The 24,024-nt window shown below is 32.4% G+C and overlaps 2 protein-coding genes across 2 annotated transcripts; both read right to left on the bottom strand.

Annotated features, from left to right (window-relative positions):
- Positions 1-6,164: 6,164 nt before the first annotated feature.
- LOC131025687 (probable pectinesterase 29) lies at positions 6,165-8,435 on the bottom strand. Its single transcript, XM_057955479.1, has 5 exons — positions 8,224-8,435; positions 7,919-8,075; positions 7,569-7,781; positions 6,882-7,129; positions 6,165-6,493 (listed from the first exon to the last, which is right to left on the bottom strand). Exons 1-5 carry the CDS (start codon positions 8,433-8,435, stop codon positions 6,325-6,327), a joined length of 999 nt encoding a protein of 332 aa, XP_057811462.1. The 3' UTR covers positions 6,165-6,324.
- Positions 8,436-11,964: 3,529 nt separating this feature from the next.
- LOC131024155 (probable pectinesterase 29) lies at positions 11,965-15,699 on the bottom strand. The gene is made up of 5 exons (XM_057953656.1): positions 15,464-15,699; positions 15,078-15,237; positions 14,183-14,395; positions 12,335-12,582; positions 11,965-12,261 (listed from the first exon to the last, which is right to left on the bottom strand). Exons 1-5 carry the CDS (start codon positions 15,667-15,669, stop codon positions 12,093-12,095), a joined length of 996 nt encoding a protein of 331 aa, XP_057809639.1. The 5' UTR covers positions 15,670-15,699; the 3' UTR covers positions 11,965-12,092.
- Positions 15,700-24,024: the final 8,325 nt, after the last annotated feature.

Below are 24,024 nucleotides of genomic sequence, written 5' to 3' on the forward strand. Positions count from 1 at the left end.
TCGGGATACCCGACGAGTTGGAAACACATCTCCTTGGTGTGCTTCTGCATTCCACAGTGAATGCAGTAAAGTTTTGATTTGTCTATTTTCTTTCGCGATGATGGGTTTCCAGAGCGATTTTGAGGCGGTCTTTTGGCGGTGGTTAGTTGTTGGAATCCTTCCGGCCAGAAAGGGTATGTTGAGTGGCGGCGAGACCGGCTCCGATTCCTCCCAATGATGTATATTCAGAGTTGGCGGGGTTGGTTGCCGGCCGTAGAATATGTAGCCGAGTGGCCTCCATTCTCACCTTTGAGAATGTCGACTCGGCTGGGGGAATGGGGGTTTCCTTGAGCATATCTCGCCGAATACCATCATACTTAGCATCCAATCCAGAGAGAAACTGATATAGTTGCCGGTTCGCGATCAATTTTCGGTACTTATTGATTCCCTCTTCACAACAGTCGAGAGGATTGGGCTCTCTTCGGTTAATGGTGAGGCATATGGCTTGTAATTCGTTCCAGTAATCTTCCAAAGTAAGTTGCTCTCCACTCCCGTAAGTAATCGCAAGACTATCCCGCACGGCCTTTGTTGTTTGATGTTGGGAGAAATTGGTCACCAATCTCCCATTTATATTTTGTATTAGCCAAGAGAAGATTGATAGATCCGTTTCTTCCCACTTGTAGTAGTCTGAATTTGTTTCTTTTGGTGGTGGTGGTTGTCTAGTAATGTGGTTGGACTTACCTCTGCTCCCTATGGCTACCTTCATGAGGCGAGCCCATAGGCCATAGCGGATAGTTGTTTCCGTCTAGCTTGAATCAGAGCGTAACGTTGTCTGAATTTCGCACTGGATTTGCGATCTGCAGAGTCAATTCATTTGAGGCTGAGTTGGTGGTTTGAATCTCTCCTGAAATCTGGCATTTTTTTTTTTTTGCAGGAAAGAAGAAGATAAGGCTACTGCTGCCTTTGATTGTTTTTTTTTTTTTTTTTTTTTAAAGAAAGGGTGAGAAAAGATTTTGGAACAATGATGAACAAAGGGTGAGAAAAGGTTTTGGAACAATGATGAACAATTTCTGAGTTCCAAGTATCAAACCTACTCTGATACCATGTTAGAACATGGTATCGACATAGTTATGAAGAACCTAGAAAGGATTAGGCTGTGAGATTGTAATTTTATTGCTTGTTTTGTTTCTGAGAATTACAGTCACCCTTTATAGGGTTGAAAGATTTGTACAAAGAAAGTCACAAACTAGGAAACAATAAATTAGGATCTAGATTGATATATTGATCCTTAATTGATGCTTATAGATTCTTTCCTTTCAACACTCTTTACCAATCTTTTTCAAAATAGAGTGGCAGCAACCAAGCTACAAAAGCACAGAGCTACTGATTGAATCAGATTCATATATATTCGTGTGTGTATCAAAAACCTAACAACGATTTATAGATGATTAATAAAATCAAGAATCTAAAACATTCGATGTATGTTGACATAAGAATTTACTAATAAATGAGAGAAAACGAGAATACCCAAGATAGAAAAATAGTTTGGTCTTGTCAAGTCCTTGTCAATGAGGTCTTCCAAACCAACTTTCTAAGAATATATGAAGCAAGTTGTATGGTCTATATTTCAAATGAAAAATATGTACATTATTGAGAGGTTCAATCATTGAAGTCAACTTGGGACAACTCGATCCACAACAAAGAAATGACAAAACCAACCGGCCAAAACTTAAATAAACATCAAAAATATAAGTATACCTACATGTGCTTATTAGTTTAGGTGTGCCTTTGATGAATTTTAGTAGATCATACATTCATGTATCTAATTGAAACAAAAAAAATTCACCAACTCATATGCGCATTTCTTCCATAAATAAAATTTAATTTAAACAAAAAAAGCGCATCTTAATTAGTAAAATACTTTCATTTCAATTAGTATGTTGAAGGTTTGAGTCACATATGAAGATTTGTGTCTATATAAGTGTAAGTATGTAGCTCTAAAAAATATGTCTGAGTGTATGTATTGATCTAATAATAGCGTGAATAGCGCTTGAAGCTAAAAGTCTACGTTCCAATTCACCATCAAATAATCTTTAAATTTACTGGTTCATTTATAAAAAATAATGTTATGTACTTGTGTAAATATGCAAAATGATTTCTCAAATTAACGGTTCCGTCATTCGAAAACTGCAAGGAAAATTTATTCATAGCTCACTTTGTTTTATTTTTTCTAGAGTTCCACATAAACTACAATAAAAGATATTATTACTATTATTAATTTAAGACTAAATATTAAGTCCAATCTATCTCGAACTGTCGATTTTGATGAATTAATACCTAAATAATGATAAATTATGCAAATCTATCCCGGATAAATTTTTGAATTTTGAGTACTTGAAAGCCGGATAGAATCGTCGCATATTTAATGTGGATAAAAGAAGTCGTACAAAAATTCTCAGAAATGAATTTTCGCGATGGTCACAAAAATCCTCACCGATCAATTATCATATTCAACTTTCAAGCACCGAGAAATAGCATTGGTGCACTTTATCTCCAATATTGTGCTTTAAATTTTGCATTAAATTGAGTATTCATAATATTATGTTTATATATTTAATCTTAACAGCAAGCTAAATTTATATGAATAAATGCAAAATAATAAAGATTAGTATTATATGAAAAAATAAAATAATTAGTGATCACAAATATTTTTTAGTTCCATGTGTAATATCTTAAATTTCATGTGTAGAATATTAAATTCTTAATCCTTTTGTAATTCTGTAGCTCACTCCACTCACTCATCCAAGCCCAGCAAAAATTTGAGACCACTTCTCATCCAAACAATATAAATAAGTATAACAAGATATATTTAAAAATTTTGAGCTGTTATGATCCACAAAATCTTTATTAGTTTCACCCTCGAAAAGTTATTCTGATGGGACATGGGTCTGGCCCAAATACAAAATGATCAATATGATAAATAGATGAGGTGGTCTCATGTACATTCGAGAGTATACTATACACTCGGGTTGTACCCGATTCGAATTCTGACTAGTTGGATTATTTTGATTCATTTTTTTTTTTGAAATTACACTAATACTAACGCGAAATGACATTGTCCCCAAGGGGACACCAAGCAGTGCGACCTCCTGTGTGTGAACAGTGAGGTCCCGGGTTCAAACCCCACTGCTCCCCCTCCCAACTCCCCCAAGTAAAAAAAAAACACGAAATGACACTAACACTAACACGATATTGGAATGACACTAACACTATTTTGTTTTACAAATTACATTATTTTAAAAATAACACTAACACTATTTTATTTTACAAATGACACTAACACTATATTTTTTTTTTTGATATGAAAAAGGAATTTGATAAAAAACCACCGGTACCAGGGGTACCTAAAGAGTCATACATGAAGAAAGAAAGAAATTTTTTGAGCACCAAAACGAGAAACTAACATCCGTTGCCCAAATTCTGAATGCTTCGTTCCAACTCCATAGCCTTCCTTTAATTTCCATCGCCACCTCCTCATAAGCCCAAGTTTTTCCTTCAAATCTGCTTTCATTGCGTCTCTTCCACAACACCCAGACCGTGCAGACCCACAGAGCTTTTAGCAGCTTCCCACTCCTCTTTCCTCTGCCAAGATGAGTAAACCATTCAAAGTGTTGAACCAAACTTCTCGGTCTCGCCGAGGGAAAGCCAGCCCACGCAACAAATGACACTAACACTACATGTAAAATAACACTAACACTATATATTAAAATGACGCTAACACTATAGCGAAATGACACTAACACTTGACATTTGGGTAGGATAGTCCAATTGAGTTAGATCTGGGTTGGGTACAACCCGAGTATACCGTACATCCGAATGTACATGAGATTTTGTGTAAATAGATATGATCCAAATTCATATCTCACATTAAACTATCCATTAATAAAATTGATATCGTTGAACCCCTCCAAAGGACCTTAGGAGAACCCTTGACCCTGAGAATGCATCATGTCTCATTCCTACTCCTAGCCCTGGCTTGACAGAAGGATTATTCGTACTAGTTGTGACGCGTAGTGTTCTGGTATAATTAATACGAATAATTTTAATTCGTACAATATGTACTAAGATGTTGTGCATTATGATTAATACGAATTTTATATGAGGTGTATCATACATTTATATTCGATAAATATATAGTTGTATGAAGTTAAAGTAAGGCCATGTCTTTATGTCAAAATTGGTTAAAAGTTATTGAAATTAAACTAGTGTCCAACATTTGATTTTCTATGTTTAGATTGTACATTTCGGACGATAACTCTTTCTTAAATCATGCATGAATATATGTATTATTACTAAGTTCAAAAAAATAGTTTGCTGGCTATTAGTACATAAAAGCTACTAGAACTTATTGATCAGTACGCATAAAAAATATATGGCAACTAGATGTGGGTTAATCACAACAAAAAGAGAGTATATATTCTTAAATATATTAAACACAAAATCTAATTAGCACTAAACTTAAGAAAACTTAATAAAGAATTTACCATGTTACAGATTAATATTAAGGTATGTTTGGCAGCCAATGCCAGATAAAGCTTGTTAGATTAAAACAAGATGATCCATTGCAGGTAAAGCTTGATGGGTAATATAGTGGTGTGTTTGATAGCTAAGTTAGTTGAAGAGATAACAAATTTCGCCGTTTGATAACAACTACTACTAGGGATTAGAAATAACTAATGGAATTACATGTTTACCCTCAACCAAATTCACAAAGGATAAATGTACCCTTCTATATTTTGTAACAATTGAAATTAAAAAAAGGCAAAATACTCTCATATGCTTGGAGGGAAATTTCGCCGAATTCGAAGAGCGCTCACAATCGACCTCTTGTAATTGAACGGTGATTCTCGGCGATTGTTCCGCCTATTTCATGAATCGGGCTAAACTTTATTACCAAATGGACCCTAAGGGTGCGTTCTCTTTGGTTGTAAATTTATCATGGGAAAATGAAAGATAAAATTTCACCCATTAAATCTTTCCTTTCTTTTCCCACATATCCTACTTGACCCTTATTCCTTTCTTTTCCCACATATCCTACTTGACCCTTACTCATTCCTCATTTACACTACAAAGAAGGGATAATATTATCCCTCCAAAAATGATGTGATAATATTATCCCTCTTTTATAGTGTAAATGAGGAATTAGTAAGGGCCAAGTAGGAAATGTGGGAAAAGAAATGAAGAATTTAAAGGGTGAAATTTTGTTTATCTTTCCTTTTCCCATGATAAATTTACAACCAAAGAGAACGCACTCTAAGTATATAAGACATGTTTGATAAAACAATTTATACGGAAATTTAAAAATGCTAAAGAACATTGGGTCACAACGTAACTCACAAGATATGAAAACACGTCTTTATATAAGGGCTTTGGAATGGCTTTACATCAGGGCTTTGCCATCTGCCGGTCTATATGAAAAAGGCCTTAAAACCAGCAAACAAAAATAAATTTGCAGAATTTAAATTGCATATTGTATAGTAGCAAAAGTAAAATTGGTGTTTTGGTCTTAGACCTCGGTCACTAAGAATTTTATTTGTTTGCAAAAATAGAAATCAGCCCAAATTTGCGTATTAATAACCCAATTAAATAAAGGGTTATTCTTAAAACATAGCTCAAACTTTGATCAACCTTATTTGGTAGAAAAATTCGACTCAGATTATGAACTGAACAACACAGATAAGTACGGGCTATTTTTGTAATAATCATAAATTCAGGCTAATAAGTTACTGTGAAATTAAAGTTTGAACTATTTTTCAAGAATAATCCTTATATAAATATTGTGTGTTGTATATTTCATTGCAGAATTAACACTTGATTATTAATTAATAATTAATTAGATAATAGTTATAGATTCATTTAGAATTTATTAATTTTTAATTAAAATTATTTTATCACAATTAAAATTTAATTAGAGGGAATGTTCCATCGAATAACCAAATTCAAATTTATTTGCTCACTGTGCATATAAATATAATATCATGTTTGCTTTACTCTTGTAGCCTGTTTGAGAAGTGAGCATTGATCATACTAAGAAAACGTGCTATTAACATAATTTAAGAAAAAACAAAAAGTTATCGATCAGGTGGATCGGAATTTGTCAAAACAATATTGTTTCCTTGTTGGTTACAATCCTCAACAACAAATTCCTAATTAAAAAACTAAACTAAATTAAACTGATCAAAAACACAAAGCAAGTCCAATGATGTGTTCTAATGAGAAGGTAGTTTGGACATCCATCCTTTCTTGTCAATGTAAGAGAGGCTAGTAAATGTCCAATGAGGTGTTCTAATGAGAATGAGAAGGTAGTTTGGACATCCATCCTTCCTTGTCAATGTAAGAGATGCTAGTAAATGACTGCAACTCCTCTTGGCTAAGGCTTTTCTCCCACTTCACTCGGCTAGACTTATCCGAACCTAATCCACGGCATTGTTCCTCAGCAAAAGTTAACTTAGCTCTGTTTCACACAAAAATGAAATAAATATATATCACACTTATACTGATTAGTAATATTGTAGTTGAAGGATTAGCAAAGCTCAAAGTGGTTCATTAATCCATCAAAATTAATGTACAATGCATTACTTTTATCTATCTAAGTTATATACCACCCAAATAAACATCATATTACAAGCAAAATAATATTGGTTCGGTAAACAAGTGTTGATGCGCTTATGTTTTGGTTTTATTTGAAATTTGAATTCCTATGTCAAATGTGGTGAATGGCAAGAGTTTAGGTGAGAAAATTAGTATAGAATTTAATTTCCCTATGATGAAACATGGTTCAAAGCGAAAAGAAAATTAGAAAATGGTAGCATAATAATAAGGGAATGGAATGATGATCTTACTCATCGCCACCATTATACCAAGAATCCCATCCTTGAGAAACGATGATGTCCGAGAGAAATGAGTTGTAAAATATGACTCTAGCATAAGGCCTCCAAGCTCTTCCAAGATACATCTTCGCATTTCCAATTACATTGCAATTATTGAATACAAAACCACTACCAACATTTGGATTTTCTCTTCCCTGGGCAGTGATGTAACCTACAAAATTGTTGCCTTGTGCACCACGATCCACTGATATGGTGCACTCCTACATCCCAACCAAAAACAAATTTCATTAGCCATTACAAATAAAAGGGATCATTGGCCACTTTAATTAATTAATTAAATAATTATTACTTTATAATGCAACTCAGATATATACTTCAATATAATTCTCAAATATTTCTCTAAGTAATAATTGGGTCCTTAAGATGAAAATTTTCATAACTAATCTAATTTGTGCTGCCCATTAATATATCTAAGCTTAATTAATTCGAGAATAAAAAATAAAAATAAAAACAAAATTGGGTCCCATTAATTTTGTGGGACTTAAAAGCACCATTCTCCCTTCATCAGAAATGTTAAATCTTTTTTTCCCTTCGACCAAATAAAGGAAAAAAAAAGTGAAAATCGTCTGCATGTATTCATTAGAGAAAAAAACCAAAAAAAAAAAAAAAAAAAAGAAATTTGTGTATTTGGTTTGGTACCTCATAAATAGATTGGCCATTCCCAAATATAAAATCAACAGCTCCAGTAATGTTGCAATTCTTAAAATAATGGCGGCCATCGTAATCGTACAATGTATCTTGATACCCCAAAAAGCTACAATCATACAAAGCTGATTTGTCGCCTGAGATCTTTGCCGCCACCGCCGGCTTCGCCGGATTTCCGCCGTTGCTTAATGGATAATTGTAAGAGTTCTGATGATTCGAATAGTTACAACAATCAAAAAGCATAGATATAAACAATAACGTCATTACAAATGCTGGAATTACTTTAAGTAATCTTATAATTAAGTGAAAATAGATTCCTAGAAATGACCATAAAATGTTCTTACCACAAAAGTAATTCCTGTGACAAGAATATTAGGAGCGAGGGAATCAAAAGTTGCAGAATCGAATATTGAGCCGCTTGCATTCCACACTATCGACGTTTTCCCAACTTCTCCTTTTAGATGAATTAATGGCCTGTCTGCAGAGATCTTCACCTGCTCCCTACACACACTCAATCAATTTTATCCATGGATATTCTTCGAATTTCAACTATCATTTTGCTTCTTGAAACACATATGTAACACATTGGAATATGTGCGAAATGAAATATCATCAAAAGGAGAAGAACACGAATTTAGGAAATGAGTACTTGTAAATCCCGGCCTTGATATCAATGATGATCCAATTACTATTGTTTGAAGGAACAGAATCAATGGCTGCTTGAATATTAGAGAAGCTCGATGACGGCACATTGATTGTTCTCGCATCTTCTAATTTTCTATTATGTCTTTGCAGCTCACAATTTCTCAACCCTAAACAAAATACCAAAACCGTGAATATACTTTGCAAATTCCTCCACATTTTTACCTTAATTGGTGAAGAAAAGTTTGAAGTGAGAATGATCTTATTTAAAGCCACAGTGGAAATAACTCACAGAACTAAAGATTCTTGTTATCGTCTTACTTTATTTCAGTTACTCTTACCTTTTTAAATTGCGTCATTTATATAAATACAATAGGGAGTATCTCATATGCGGATATCGGTGCGATGCATTTAATAGGATATTTGTTCGTTAGCTATTTGATAATCTAATACAAATGTCTTATTAGAGTATTCTGTTAGAATATGTTAGTGCAGACGTCTCACACACTTTAATAAAATATTTGTATATAAGCTATAGGTAATCACTAATTAACTTTCTCTACTATCTTAAAAAACATTAAATTTCTTTTTATTACTTTGTGCAAACCTTTTATATTAGGTTGGTTTAAGGAGTTTGAGGGCCTTACAACTTTTACGTTGTTTATGCACATTAGCAGCCTTAATTATGGCAACAAATTCATCACAATCTTTCGGAGATTTTCACCCTACATTGGCCGGGTTTGGCCATTTTCAGCGTTAGGGCCGATCGGACAAATATTTACATATATGTATAGATTTTAGCAAAATTTACTAAATATTAGTATAATATTCCTTTAAATTTAGTACAATATAATTTTCTGTTTTACCTGATATTATTAGTACCATCATTGCCTTAGAAGAATTGGCAAATTCCATTTTCCTTTTTGTTAAATTTCTCTGAGATTTCATCTTATTAAATTCCAATATTACTTTGTTCTTAATCTTAATGTCACATTACAACTATCTGTAAAAAAAATAAAAGGTTCTCATTATAATTAAAAGTGATAGAATAAGAATGACTTATAGTTAATGCGTCTTTTAAATAATTTTGTTACTCTTTCCAAAAACAAAGAAAAAAATGTAAAACGTGCCAAAACATAAACGAATAATATTCTCTTAAATGCTTGCAATAATGTATATTTTGGAAATGGTTTGAATAAAAGACTCATTTAACATAAAAATTACGAACTTCATTTAATATAAGTATTTATACTTAATTTATAAAATATTTGCACATTCATAATCTTAGGTTTGAATCCTAATAAATAGTCCAATTGCAGTATATTTACATTACCACGAAAGAATCACAATACTTGCATAAGAATTAAAATTTAAAGAACATGTATACTTCCTCCGTCCCACTTATCTAGACACATATTTGATTTGGGTAGGAAAGTTAAGAATAAAGGGTTAAGACTTAAGAGTGTAAAATGGGTAGAGACTATTGATGAGGAGTAATATGTGCAGAGCAGAGAATTAGTCTTTATCAGAGGAACGGGCCTCGTCAGAGGAATGGTCTTCACCAGAGAAGTCGCCTCCGTCAGAGAAATCACCCCCGCCAGAGAAATGGTTTTCGCCAGAGAAATGGTTTTCGCCAGAGAAATCACTAAAAAAGCGGGGAAACCTTCTGCCTAGGGGCAAATTTACCATTATGCCCTCGACCACGCGGGGCGCATGTTTTAGCAACGAATTTACTAATTTGCCCTCCATATGTAATCTATAAATAGCCATGCACACGCACCATGTAAATCTACGTTCTCTTTACTTGCTAGCAACCTTACTTTCGTGCCCTCAACAACTTAGCATTTCTCTCGCTTTTCCGAACAACACTAGGTATAATCTATAATTCAACAATAATGCACCGATTAAATCCATATCCGTCTAATTATAATTCACCAACTATTTATTTGTTGTGTGTAGATAATCTAGGGACCACATACTATTTTTGAAAATTGTCATTATAAATGAGATAAATTAAAAAGAAAAGTGTGTCAAGATAAATAGGACGGAGGGAGTATTAAATTTCATAGAATAATCGCATTAGTGTGTACGTGCCTCCATAATCGTTACCGAAAGAAAAGAAATTGGTTATAATAATTCGTAATAAAATAACCACAAAAATTGAAATGAGGAATGGTGAAAGAAACAAAATGAATAATACTGATTGCTTCTACAAAAAGTTGGTCAAGTCTGCAGATGTGTTTAAATTAATAATAATCTATGTTGGAGTTAATTTTTAACTCCATAAAACTTTCCTAAAGTTTTGGTTTGTTTTGCCTTCTTCACGTGTGTTTTGTAGGGTTCGAATGGCTGAGTCAAAGAGAGGTTGAAGACTCCTACAAATAAGGAAGATGAGAAGAGGGAAAAGAGAGAGAAAGGGAGTGGTTGGAGGCTCAAACGTGGCTGTTGGAAGTTAAGGGAAGAAAGTTGGTGGAGTTTGTTCCTACAAATAAGGAAAACCTAACCACTTCAACAACCACTCCATCCATCACTTGCAGCACGCTTTTCAAGGCTTGGAGAGCAAGTTGGAGACGCCTATATAAGCTGGGGAAGAGTTCTCATTCAAAGTGCAGCTTGAGAGGGTGATAGACGGTTCTTGTACGAGTGTTATGTTGTGTGTTACGATAACATCTTTTACAGCACTCGTTGTTCCCTAAGTCTGCCAAGAGCTTACAGAGAGAAATCAAGCCATGTAGGGCAATTGTGTACGAGTGTGATTATGTATGTTGGGATGACATCAGAGTCAACACTCGTTGTTTAATTTTGTAAGGTTTCGAAGTATTACTCTTGAACCGAGTTTTGTTTTTTAGTGAGAGTGTCGTATGTTCAATACCTAGAGTCTTGTAAAGGTATTGAATGTGAGTTGTTCATTCTCCGTTTAGTCATTTTTCCATGAGGCGTCTTCAAGTTATACTTTATAACTTGAAGAATTTTTGTATCTCCTTGTGTCTTTTCCCATTTTTATTTTCATTGCAATATTTCTCTGTGTGCACTGGTGTGTTTCCTAAACACAGTGCGTCACATCAAGTTTTCCGCTACTGTTTACTCTGTGTTGTTGTGCGTGTTGTTCCAACATTATGCACAACATTTTGTTCCAGACGAAGCAACACTATCAAGTGGTATCAGAGCGGTCACTCGACACACTGAGTGTGATCCTAGTTGTTATCAGAACAGTTGCTTCAACATGGAGTCCAACAATCTGGGTTTTATGCGACCACCAATTCTGGATGGTGCAAATTGCTCTTTCAAGAAGTACAAATGCAGGGGGAGAACATCTGTTCAGGGGGAGATTTCATGGAGATTGATTTTGTGAAGAAAGGCAAAAAGGGGGAGTTTGTTGGAGTTAATTAATTAAGTACTATATAAAGTACTTTAGCCACTAATGGGCGGATAATTGAACAATTATATAATGGACAAGCCCAAAGGTTAAACTAATGCTAATAATGAGTAAACAAAAATTCTTGTTTGGTTCTTCTTGAATAATAAAATAAAATTCCCCAACAACTCTTCTAATTCTTCGTTTTCTCTTTAATCTCTTGACTTGAAAATAATATTCAATATTCATGCCGATAGGTGCTATCAAAAATGCGTAATCCCTAATTGGACACCACGCTTAATTAGCTTATATATAGCTAGGTTTTGATAGCAAACTAGAAATACTAGGTTAGCGCTACTCAGTTCAGGTCTATACTTATACCAACCATGAACATCAAATACACATATATAGTTTAATTATTTCATGTAAATTAATTACACGTATACTACATCAATCCAATTCGAAGCTATGAAAAGCTGTGTGGAAACATAATCCTTAACCCAAAGAGCTAAGAATTGAGTTCAATTAATGTGTATAGGCAGCTTGCGAATCCAGCCTCCAGTGTCGATGTAAGAGATGCTAGTAAAGGAGTCGAGCTCTTGCGGCGTTAGGGTTTTCTCCCATGTTACGCGCTCCGACTTGTTGGATCCTGCTCCCCAGCAGTCTTCATCCACGAAAGTTATTCTGCTCCTGATGATCATCAACGCCAATCAAAATTAAAAGAAAAAGATGAAATAAGGTTGAGATCATATATGTTAGTTACTCTTGGCCGACGAAATCCCAGGCGTCCCAGCCACGTGGAACGACGACGTTTGAGAGAGAGGAGGCGTAGTAGATGACTCGAGAGTAAGGCTTCCACGCTCTACCGAGGAGGGCGTGGCCCTCTCCGCCCACGCTGCACCCTTTGAACACAAACCCACTTCTTTGCTCCGGACTTTGTCTTGCCTGTGCAGCTATGTAACCGGTTGAACCAGGGTTTGGTATTCCTACGTTCAATGATATGTTGCATTTCTGTCATTAAACAAATTCATTTTTTAATTCACTAGCGAATATTTGTTTGTGTGTATACACATATATAATTTCTTTATATCGAATAAAACATGCATGATCCAGTTGGGCCGAAATGGATTACCTCTACTACTGTAATATTATTGTCCCTTTGTTATATGTTAAAGTGTCCCACATTGGTTGGAGATAGTGGCATGAGCCACTTTATATGGTGAGGCAACCATCTCCCTTTCTAATATGGTATTAGAGCCAACTCAATCTAATAATGGGCCTCCAATATCATTTCTAATATTATACAAACATTGAGTTTATGAGAGGCTAGCTAATTAATTAAAGTTGTTATTTAGCATCCTACGCTTAGACAATCTCTATAGTACTAAACTCAATTGCAATAATCCCAAGATCATCAAGATCATCTACTTTCTCAACTCGAATCAATTATTTGGGATCACTTAAGATCATCTACTTTCTCAACTCGAATCAATTATTTGGGATCACTTGGGAGATTTTCAAAGTGGCTGAAATTTGGCCCCAAATATACAAATATTAATTTCATTGGTTTCCAAAACAAAAAGCTATGTGAGAACAAATTCGATCGGAAAATTAATAAAGAAATACTTATACGGAAAATCTACTAATTGAATATATTTTAGGAATGCAATTTCTATGTTAAATTACCTTTACTGTTTATTTTTTAATTCTTCAAGCAAGGAAGAATATTTCAAGTAAGGCGCTCTATTTTTTAAGAGGTGGTCTGTACATTTGAGTTGTATCCAATCCGAATCCTGATTCAGTTTGTCTATTCAGATTCATTTTTTTTCTTGAAATGACACTAACACACCACTAACACTATTTTGTTTTACAAATAATACTATTTTGTTTTACAAATAACACTATTTCAAAAATAACACAAACACTATTTTATTTTATAAATGACACTAATATTATATTGAAATGACACTAACACTATAGCGAAATGACACTAACACACATGATATTCGGGTAGGATAATTCAGTTGAGTTAGATTTGGTATCAGGATCCGAGTCGGATATAACCCGAGTGTACCGTACACTCGGGTGCACAGGAAATTTTGTGATTTTTTAATCTACCTTTTGAATTCATTGACATAATCTATCTTTCCGATACATGTAATTGTTCCTATCCACCTATTATAATTTCTAGCTTAAGATTTCTTATGGCATTTCTTGGAGTTTGACTTAGGACTTTCTCTAATGGATAGATTAACCTTTTCCAGAAATAAACTCAAACAATTACAATTATTACAACACTTTTGAAATTTTTTGAGTAATAAGGTTTCATCCTTAACATATCCTACGAATTACAAACAAGGTTATATACTATAAGTCCACGTGTAATAAATAAATGACGAACCAATTCCTTGCGTCTAATTAATTAATGCAGATTTTGAAAAGTTAGGATATTGCGCTCAACATCATCCTTCTCTTTAAAATTTCCACTTTACCCAAAATTTTATGACATAATCGAACCGTGTGTGGTTTTACTACACAGCACAAATCAAAGTCAATAAAGTTGATTGTAGCATAATATAATCAAATTTGTGCAATTTGAGTTTGATTTTACCTCGTAAATGGATTGACCATTTCCAAAGATGAAATCCACGGCTCCTTCAATGGTGCAAAGCATGAAGTAGTGTTTGCCCTTATCGTCCAACAATGTGTCCTGATACCCCAAGAAACCACACTCGCGGAAGGCCGATTGGTCGCCGGAGATCCTCGCCGCCACCGCCGGCATCACCGGATTCACGTTCTTGCTTGGAGGATAATTGTAAGAGTTCTGTCCAAAAAATTCAGATATTTTAACATTTCGGTTTCTTCTTGGTTTATATGTATTTGTATGAAAAATCCACTAAAATCGTTTAATTAATATAGGGCGTGTAATAACACCACAGTTACTCAATTTTTGGTTTACAATGTCTTTTAAAATCTTGGCACAAAATTGATCTTTACAAATTCTGCAGTTTATGACATGGGTCTATTTCGAGCCAAGTTAAAACTATATATTAATCCATTAAAAGTACTCGTGTACTAGCCGGCCGACTACGTCAACATTATCATTGTAACCTGACGGCTAGTTCACGAGTACTTTTCCTATAATCACATCATTTTTAAATTCATTTAATTTCAATCGACGTTATAAATAACAAAAATTGTATTATTACTAAGATTTAAAAATCATATTACTAAAACATATATTCCCTCCGTCCCACCTATCTTGAGATTATTTTCAATTTGGGCGTCTCACCTATATTTTGAGACATTTCCTTATTTGACAAAAACTTTATCCTCTATTCACTTTTTAATCTACCACACTTCACACACTAAATACTACTTTATTTCTTGTCCAAAAGTTTTGTCTCAAGATATATGGGACGGAGGGGTATGAATTTTGTAAAACTGATGTTTTGATTAAGCATTAACGAAATGAAATGAAAATGAGCATTGAGATTATTTCTTACCACAAAAGTGATTCCTGAGACAACAATATTGTCAGCGAAGGAAGTAAAAGTTGCCGAAGTCAAGATAGAACCATGCCCATCCCATACAACACTAGTTCTATCCATTCCCTCTCCTTTTACATAAATAAATGGCTTTTCTGAAGGAATTTCCACCTGTTCACTGCATTACCATTACAAACACACACTTACTCACACATAGTTCAAGAGATATATATATAACTTGGCCACCCTTTGCACATATATATACATAAACAAAACAAATAAGTCCTATTATAAAGGAAAAAATCTCTCACTCTTTCTCACACGCACATATATGTAATATGTTAAACAATTATATTGCATGGAGTAGGCTAGCTAAGAGAAGAAGGGAAAGAAAGAAGTAGTACTTGTAAACTCCAGCTGAGACAGAGATGGAAATCCAGTTCTTGTTGTTTGAAGGAACAGAATCGATGGCTGCTTGAATACTAGAAAAGCTCGAATTTTGTGACTTATCCACATTGATTGTTGGCATATCTTCTATGCCATTTGTGAATCGGTTACACACAAAAACAACTGTACAAGTGAATAATGCACACAGCAGAAATCTGGCCATTTTTAAGTAATATAGTAAGAGAGAAAGGTATTAACCACGAAAATTCAAAAGAGAATTATATATATAAAGAGTTCCGAAAAGATAAAAAAGAAAAAGAAAAATAATGAAAATGAAAATCCTGGTTCTCAATTATGGAGCTTTCTTTCGGGAAAAAAATATGGAGATTGGATTTCGAAGGGCTTCCGTGGAAGTTAATAATACTTAGTTAATTCTTATTAAAGTTATTATAACCATACGTTAATTTTATTTATGATGTATCTACTTTAATTTCAGTTTTGTCACTTTTCTTACGTTAGATTTCAGTAAATTTCTTGAAGATAACCCCTAATGTCTATTCCTAGTTAATTTATGAGATTTTTGCCTACAAATTTATAGCTGCGCATTGCTCAAATAATGTCTACCACATACCACTATTATTAAATAACTCGAAGGTTAAAGTTTTCTCAAATAATTACATTTGGAATTTTATTATTGATTTAATGATAAATAAAATTTATAAATATAATTATCACTTTGTTGCATTAACTTGGATATTTTATATATATATATATAGAATGGAGGATTAAATAGAATCTTTTTTTTTTCGTAGTATGTAAAAATCAATCTAGACTATCAATCCTTACATAATTTATTATTGTCATCAAAAGATGTATTATTATTACAAAGATGCATTATCATAGTAATATATAAAATGCATTATCACAAAGATGTATTACTATATATATATATATATAGAGGGTGTGGTTCTAGAGAGAACTATAATATTTGTGGGAACGTGAGAACCATCAAATCTAATGCATCCACTGTAAAAATTAATGCATTCGGTGTTAAAATTAATGCACTAAAAAAATAAAAAAAAAATTGCCCACTTCAGGATTCGAACCCAGGATCTGCATTCATCCAACAAGATGATGCATCCACCGTAGATCTTGATGATTGAATGGCTGAAAATAGTTCTCCGTTCTTTTTTTATTTAGTGGTTATTTCTTGAACCTGTCCCTATATATATATATATAGAGAGTTCTATGGAGACAATAAAAAATTCGAAGAACGAAGACCAAATCCGTTCTTTTTTTATTTAGTGGTTCTTTCTTGAACCTCTCCCTATATATATATATATAGGAGACTAAAAATCTCCTATAAAATAAGAACTAGTCCCTTCGTCCCACTATAAGTGTCACAAAATTTTTTGATATGAAAATTAAGAAGAATGTGTAAAGTGGTTAAAAGTTGCATGACTCACTTTTTTAAGGATTAAATTCTGCTATTTATGAAAACAGATCATGATCACTTATAGTGGGACAATCCAAAATAAAATAAATGTCACTTTTAGTGGGATGGGGGTGTACTAACTATAAATTTTCATGAATATTTATGAATTTGCTGTAAAATGTATGAATTCAAAAATTAAAATTTCCGCCCTGTATTAAATTCGAACCCGTACCATGAATTCATCCAACTAAGAGATGAATCCACCATAGACCTTCATAATCCAAAGGCTAAAAATGATTTCTAATTTATATTTTAAAATGAGTTTTTATTTTAGCTCATCCCTATTGTAATATATACATTTTTAAATATTTTAGTTACTCATATTTTGTTTTGAATACTATTGTTTCAATAATAATTAAAAGAAACTAACTAACCATACTTAATATTCATATTTGTATTTAAATTAAGTAATAAAATTATATTTTATCGTATTTATAATTTTTTATAAAATAATTAAATTAGTATTTATTTTATAAATAAAATTAAATATAAAATATTTTTTGTAAGTTATAATTGTGCAATTACTAGAGGCATACACATCTGCAAAATATAAGCATGACGTAATTAAGAAAAGTGAAAAAATAAAATTTCTACATAACTTTCTGCCACAATCTATTCTGCGATGTATATTGATGAAAGCTTTCCAATAATTAGCAACATTATTGCCCCAGAAAAACTCTCTATTTCTAGAAAAATCAACATCTTCAACATATATATCTCGTCGGTTGCTTCTTAATGACGCATATATTTGTTTCTATTCAGAATTTAAGATATTTTTTTCGAACAGTTAGAAATTAAGTTATTTACTAATGTGAGATTTATTGTCCAAAAGAAGGATCAGATGAAAACTTTATACATTTCGCACATCAGTGTAGTTGAATATGATTCATTGAATCCCTATATAATCCCTATTAGTCTATTCATGTCATGTGTGTAGTAATTTTTCTTCAATATTCCAAAATTAACTTTCAATAGCTAATTAAGCATTTAATTGTGCCCACGTGAATGACCTTATAAGTCGTGGAGGGCAAAACCACGATTGAAAAATTATGATTTCAAATATCATCACTTTAGATTTAAGTTAAAATACAATTTTCATATTAATAATTGTGAAATATATTAAACCTATATCTGCTATATCAGAAATGTCTCAAATTATAAGAAATATTTTTAAAAATCCAGAAATATTAGATTTGTATCAAAAATATCATGCGTCTATTTTTCAGTCTCTAGAATCATAACGTGGCTCGTCGGATGTCACTGTGTAATTTATATTTTATTCTTTTAAATGATATGGCACAAAGCGATAACATGGCTCGCCGGATGTCACCATGTAATTTATATTTTATTCTTTTAAATGATATGACACAAAACGACGTCGTTTTATGTCACATCAATTGATTCAAATCACATAAAGGTCAATTTATTCAACATCTTCTTAATTTTTTTAAACGATATGGCATAAACGACGTGGCATTGCGTCATGTCATTTACAAAAATAAAATATAAATTATACTGTGACATTCGGCGAGCCACGTCGTGATTGCGGAAAACAGAAAATGGACGCATGATATTTTTTATACAAATCTAATAATTTAGAGCTTTTAAAAATATTTCTTATAATTTGAGATTTTTTTTTTATAAAATGGATATAATTTAAGGTTGAATATGATATTTACCTTTGGTAATTAGCGGTTGGAGACAGTGATGGGGAGGGGGGAAGAGGAGGCTGAAGCCCTCTCCTAATTTTTGAGTTTATATATGTGTGTATGTATATAAATAAGAAATATAAGAAAAAATATAATACATTGTTTTAATAGTTATAATATCTATGTTAATTGCTTAACATTTTACATTAATTTGTTAAGTTTATATTATTTTTATCATATTTTCTTTTCTTAGTTAATTTTTAATGTTAAATTTGAGTTAATCCTCAAGTTAAACTAAAATTAGAAACTATTAATAATGAAAATTAGTTTATTTGTTTAGAAGATGAAATAAATTTTTTTAAAACAATGCATGAAAGTATGTCTTTATATGCTTTCAATCTACTCAATGTTGAATTAATTGAATTGCGAACAATTATTTTTTATATTAAGTGACTGTTAAAAAAATACATAAAAATGAACTGTATGAAATAATTTTAAAAAAATTGCTTGGGGGTAGGCCCGTGTATATATTTTCATTGTGATTCAACAAATTCAACCACCTAATGTTAAATCTTCGATCCGCAAGACTGGAGAATCATCTTTTAACCTAAACTACAGTCGTTTTAAGGGAAAATCACTGTAACTTCCACTACAAAAAAACGCGAAAATAGCGGCCAAAATTACCGACGGCGGCGCCGCCGACGGCACGGCGGCGGCAAAAAAGGCGACCCGCCTTTTGACTATTACCGGCGCATTACCGACGGCAAACGGGCCGCCGCTAATTAGCGGCGGTTACGCCGCCGCTAATTTAAATATATATTAATATAAATATATATTATTTATTACCGACGGCAATTGCCGTCGGTATATATCGGCGGCAACCGGCCGCCGCTAATCACCACCGCCGGTGACATCCGGCGATAGCACCACCACCGTCCGGCCAAAATTACCGACGGCATTTTTCCGCCGCTAATTACCGACGGCAAATGCTAATTACCGAGGGCAAATGCCGTCGGTAATTTATTTTATTTTTTTTTATTTTTTTAATTTTTTTTTATTTTTTTTAATTTTTTTTTCATTTATCATCTAATAAATTGATCAAAGATAAAAATACAAAAACATTAAAATCAAATATATATTGAAATACAAGTGAATTTAAACATTGATTATTACTAATCTAAGATTATTACTAAGAATTCAAGATTCTTAGTAAGAAACTTATAATTATAACTTAAGAATGTTAATTTGATTAGTGATTCACTCATCAATCATCACTAATCCAAGATTATTACTAAGAATTCAAGATTCTTAGTAAGAATCTTATAATTATAACTTAAGAATGTTAATTTGATTAGTGATTCACTCATCAATCATCACTAATCCAAGATTATTACTAAGAATTCAAGATTCTTAGTAAGAATCTTATAATTATAACTTAAGAATGTTAATTTGATTAGTGATTCACTCATCAATCATCACTAATCCAAGATTATTACTAAGAATTCAAGATTCTTAGTAAGAATCTTATAATTATAACTTAAAAATGTTAATTTGATTAGTGATTCACTCATCAATCATCACTAATCCAAGATTATTACTAAGAATTCAAGATTCTTATTAAGAATCTTATAATTATAACTTAAGAATGCTAATTTGATTTGTGATTAACTAATCAATCATCACTAATCCAAGATTATTACTAAGAATTCAAGATTCTTAGTAAGAATCTTATAATTATAACTTAAGAATGCTAATTTGATTTGTGATTAACTCATCAATCATCACTAATCCAAGATTATTACTAAGAATTCAAGATTCTTAGTAAGAATCTTATAATTATAACTTAAGAATGTTAATTTGATTAGTGATTCACTCATCAATCATCACTAATCCAAGATTATTACTAAGAATTCAAGATTCTTATTAAGAATCTTATAATTATAACTTAAGAATGCTAATTTGATTTGTGATTAACTCATCAATCATCACTAATCCAAGATTATTACTAAGAATTCAAGATTCTTAGTAAGAATCTTATAATTATAACTTAAGAATGCTAATTTGATTTGTGATTAACTCATCAATCATCACTAATCCAAGATTATTACTAAGAATTCAAGATTCTTAGTAAGAATCTTATAATTATAACTTAAGAATGTTAATTTGATTAGTGATTCACTCATCAATCATCACTAATCCAAGATTATTACTAAGAATTCAAGATTCTTAGTAAGAATCTTATAATTATAACTTAAGAATGTTAATTTGATTAGTGATTCACTCATCAATCATCACTAATCCAAGATTATTACTAAGAATTCAAGATTCTTAGTAAGAATCTTATAATTATAACTTAAGAATGCTAATTTGATTAGTGATTCACTCATCAATAATCACTAATCCAAGATTATTACTAAGAATTCAAGATTCTTAGTAAGAATCTTATAATTATAACTTAAGAATGTTAATTTGATTAGTGATTCACTCATCAATCATCACTAATCCAAGATTATTACTAAGAATTCAAGATTCTTAGTAAGAATCTTATAATTATAACTTAAGAATGTTAATTTGATTAGTGATTCACTCATCAATCATCACTAATCCAAGATTATTACTAAGAATTCAAGATTCTTAGTAAGAATCTTATAATTATAACTTAAGAATGCTAATTTGATTTGTGATTCACTCATCAATCATCACTAATCCAAGATTATTACTAAGAATTCAAGATTCTTAGTAATAATCTTATAATTATAACTTAAGAATGTTAATTTGATTAGTGATTCACTCATCAATCATCACTAATCCAAGATTATTACTAAGAATTCAAGATTCTTAGTAAGAATCTTATAATTATAACTTAAGAATGCTAATTTGATTTGTGATTCACTCATCAATCATCACTAATCCAAGATTATTACTAAGAATTCAAAGATTCTTAGTAATAATCTTATAATTATAACTTAAGAATGTTAATTTGATTAGTGATTCACTCATCAATCATCACTAATCCAAGATTATTACTAAGAATTCAAGATTCTTATTAAGAATCTTATAATTATAACTTAAGAATGTTAATTTGATTAGTGATTCACTCATCAATCATCACTAATCTAATATTATTACTAAGAATTCAAGATTCTTAGTAAGTAACTTATAATTATAATTTAAGAATGTTAATTTGATTAGTGATTCACTCATCAATCAACACTAAGGTTATGAATGGTGTATAAACTAGATTGATAATAAAAAAAAAAAAAAAACGAAAATTAATAATAAATTAATTAATAAATATTTTTCCGACATAAAAATAAGAACAGAAACGAGCCCAATCCGTAATTAACAACATTTTTTGTATATCATCTCGACATATTCTAAGGTTATGAATATATATGATATTGTATATTGAAGTAGACTTTAAATGAATTAATAGATACTATATATATCAATAATACGAGTGTTCTGTACTGGTGACCATTCGAAAAGAACTTCAAGGTTAAGCGTGCTTGACTTAGAGCACAACTAAGATGGGTGACCGACTGGGAAGTTCGTCTAAATTATGCAATACTGTATAAATACCGAAATAAATTGTGGATATACAATAAAATAAATAAATAAATAAAATAAATAAAAAAAATAAAAAAAATAAATTAAAAAATATTACCGAGGGCAAATGCCGTCGGTAATGCCGTCGGTAATTACCGACGGCATTTTGCCCTCGGTAATATCGTGAACAACTCCGGCGTGTGCGCCACCACCGTCCGGTGAAAATTACCGACGGTGACCTCGCCGCCGCTAATTACCGACGGCAAACGCCGTCGGTAATTTTCCGGCAACTCTCCGCCGTTCAACGGCGGAAATGCCGGCGGCTTCGCCGCCGTTAATTGCCGGCGGCAGCCGATCGCCGTCGGTAATGGCGTTGCCGACGAACCGTTTAGCGACGGCGAGTTGCCGCCGGTAACGCCGCCGGTAATACTATTTACCGGCGGCCGTCTTTTGTTACCGACGGCATTTCGCCGTCGGTAATTCACGATTTTTTTGTAGTGTTCTCAAGCACAAGATATTTAATTTAATAACTAAATCTATACTTGTTTCAAAGTGAAATTCCAAACCTTGAAGCCGTAAGGCTGAATTTGATAAAAGAAAAGAAAAAGAAGCCTAAGTGGGCTGTTTTAATATGCATACTACACAATGCAAATTGATCCACTTGAAAACATCTACCAACTAAAGAATATAAAATTAGTGAGAGTAGTAATGTGTTGTAAAAATTTAATCATGAAAAAATTAAATAAAAAAAAATACACATTATGCACTTATGTGACTAAAAATAATTATAACACTTAGGCATTCAATAATTAAATCCACACTTATCTCAGAAAATAAATTCCGAGAAATTTCGTTAAGAAAAGTATAATATCAATAGTAACATTACGATTCACCGATTAAAATTAATCCTGTTTGTTATTATGCTCAGGAGAATCATAAATCACTCAATCACAAATACACATGTATCAATTAGGTCACATAACGGTCAATCAAATAATCTTTCACGAACGTCACATCGAAAATCAGTCAAAATTTATCGTCAATCTAATCGGCTCCCGAATCCGGCTCTTCTCTATAGTGACTCTCACTCACTTACCTCGACTCTATTTCTAGCTGGGTGTCCTCATGAAACTTAATAAGATAAACAGTCACGAAGATAGCTATGCTTCCTCAATCGAAAACAGAGTTTATAATCTATTCTCAATTCACTCATCATCTCTATCTAAACTCATTCTATCGAAGCGATTCACTCACTAGTTCCATCATCAGCTTCTAAAATGCTGACATCTCCATCTACTGATAAACTTCATCTCATCCTTAGTAAGCTAGTGTCAATCCCAGTGCTCTTAATAGCGTCTCGATACTATTAATAATAAGGTAAAAATACGGGGTGTTACACTTAAAGATTTTAACAAAGGGAGTAACTTAACCATCACATTATGCACTTCTTAGTTATCAGTCCACCTGATCAACTTACAAGCAATCAGTAGGATTGCTAGCTGAAGACTCTGTTAGACAAGCTTATCAGGATTACCAGTCAGCTTACCTTTTGGTCACTGAGCTGAATCACTCCAACCGACTCATTATCACCTGAACTTGTCTTAGAATCTAAACTTTAATAAGCAACGAAAAGTTTACAACTAGTGTATCTTCCATGTAACAGCACGTGCTCGCTCTGGACCAACATGAAATATAAAAAGAGAAAGTGAGGTGCATGTTCACAAAAGAAAATTAAGTAGTATATTTTTCGTGAACGCCAACGCAAATTAATTATTGCATACTCTTTATGTAGGAATGTAGTAATATATATTAATATTAGACAATATACGTAATATATATTACTCTCTCCATCCCACTCTAACAGGCTCGTTTTCCTTTTTGGGAC

The sequence above is a fragment of the Salvia miltiorrhiza genome, chromosome 5 (assembly GCF_028751815.1).
Source record: "Salvia miltiorrhiza cultivar Shanhuang (shh) chromosome 5, IMPLAD_Smil_shh, whole genome shotgun sequence".
NCBI classification, from domain to species: Eukaryota; Viridiplantae; Streptophyta; class Magnoliopsida; order Lamiales; family Lamiaceae; genus Salvia; species Salvia miltiorrhiza.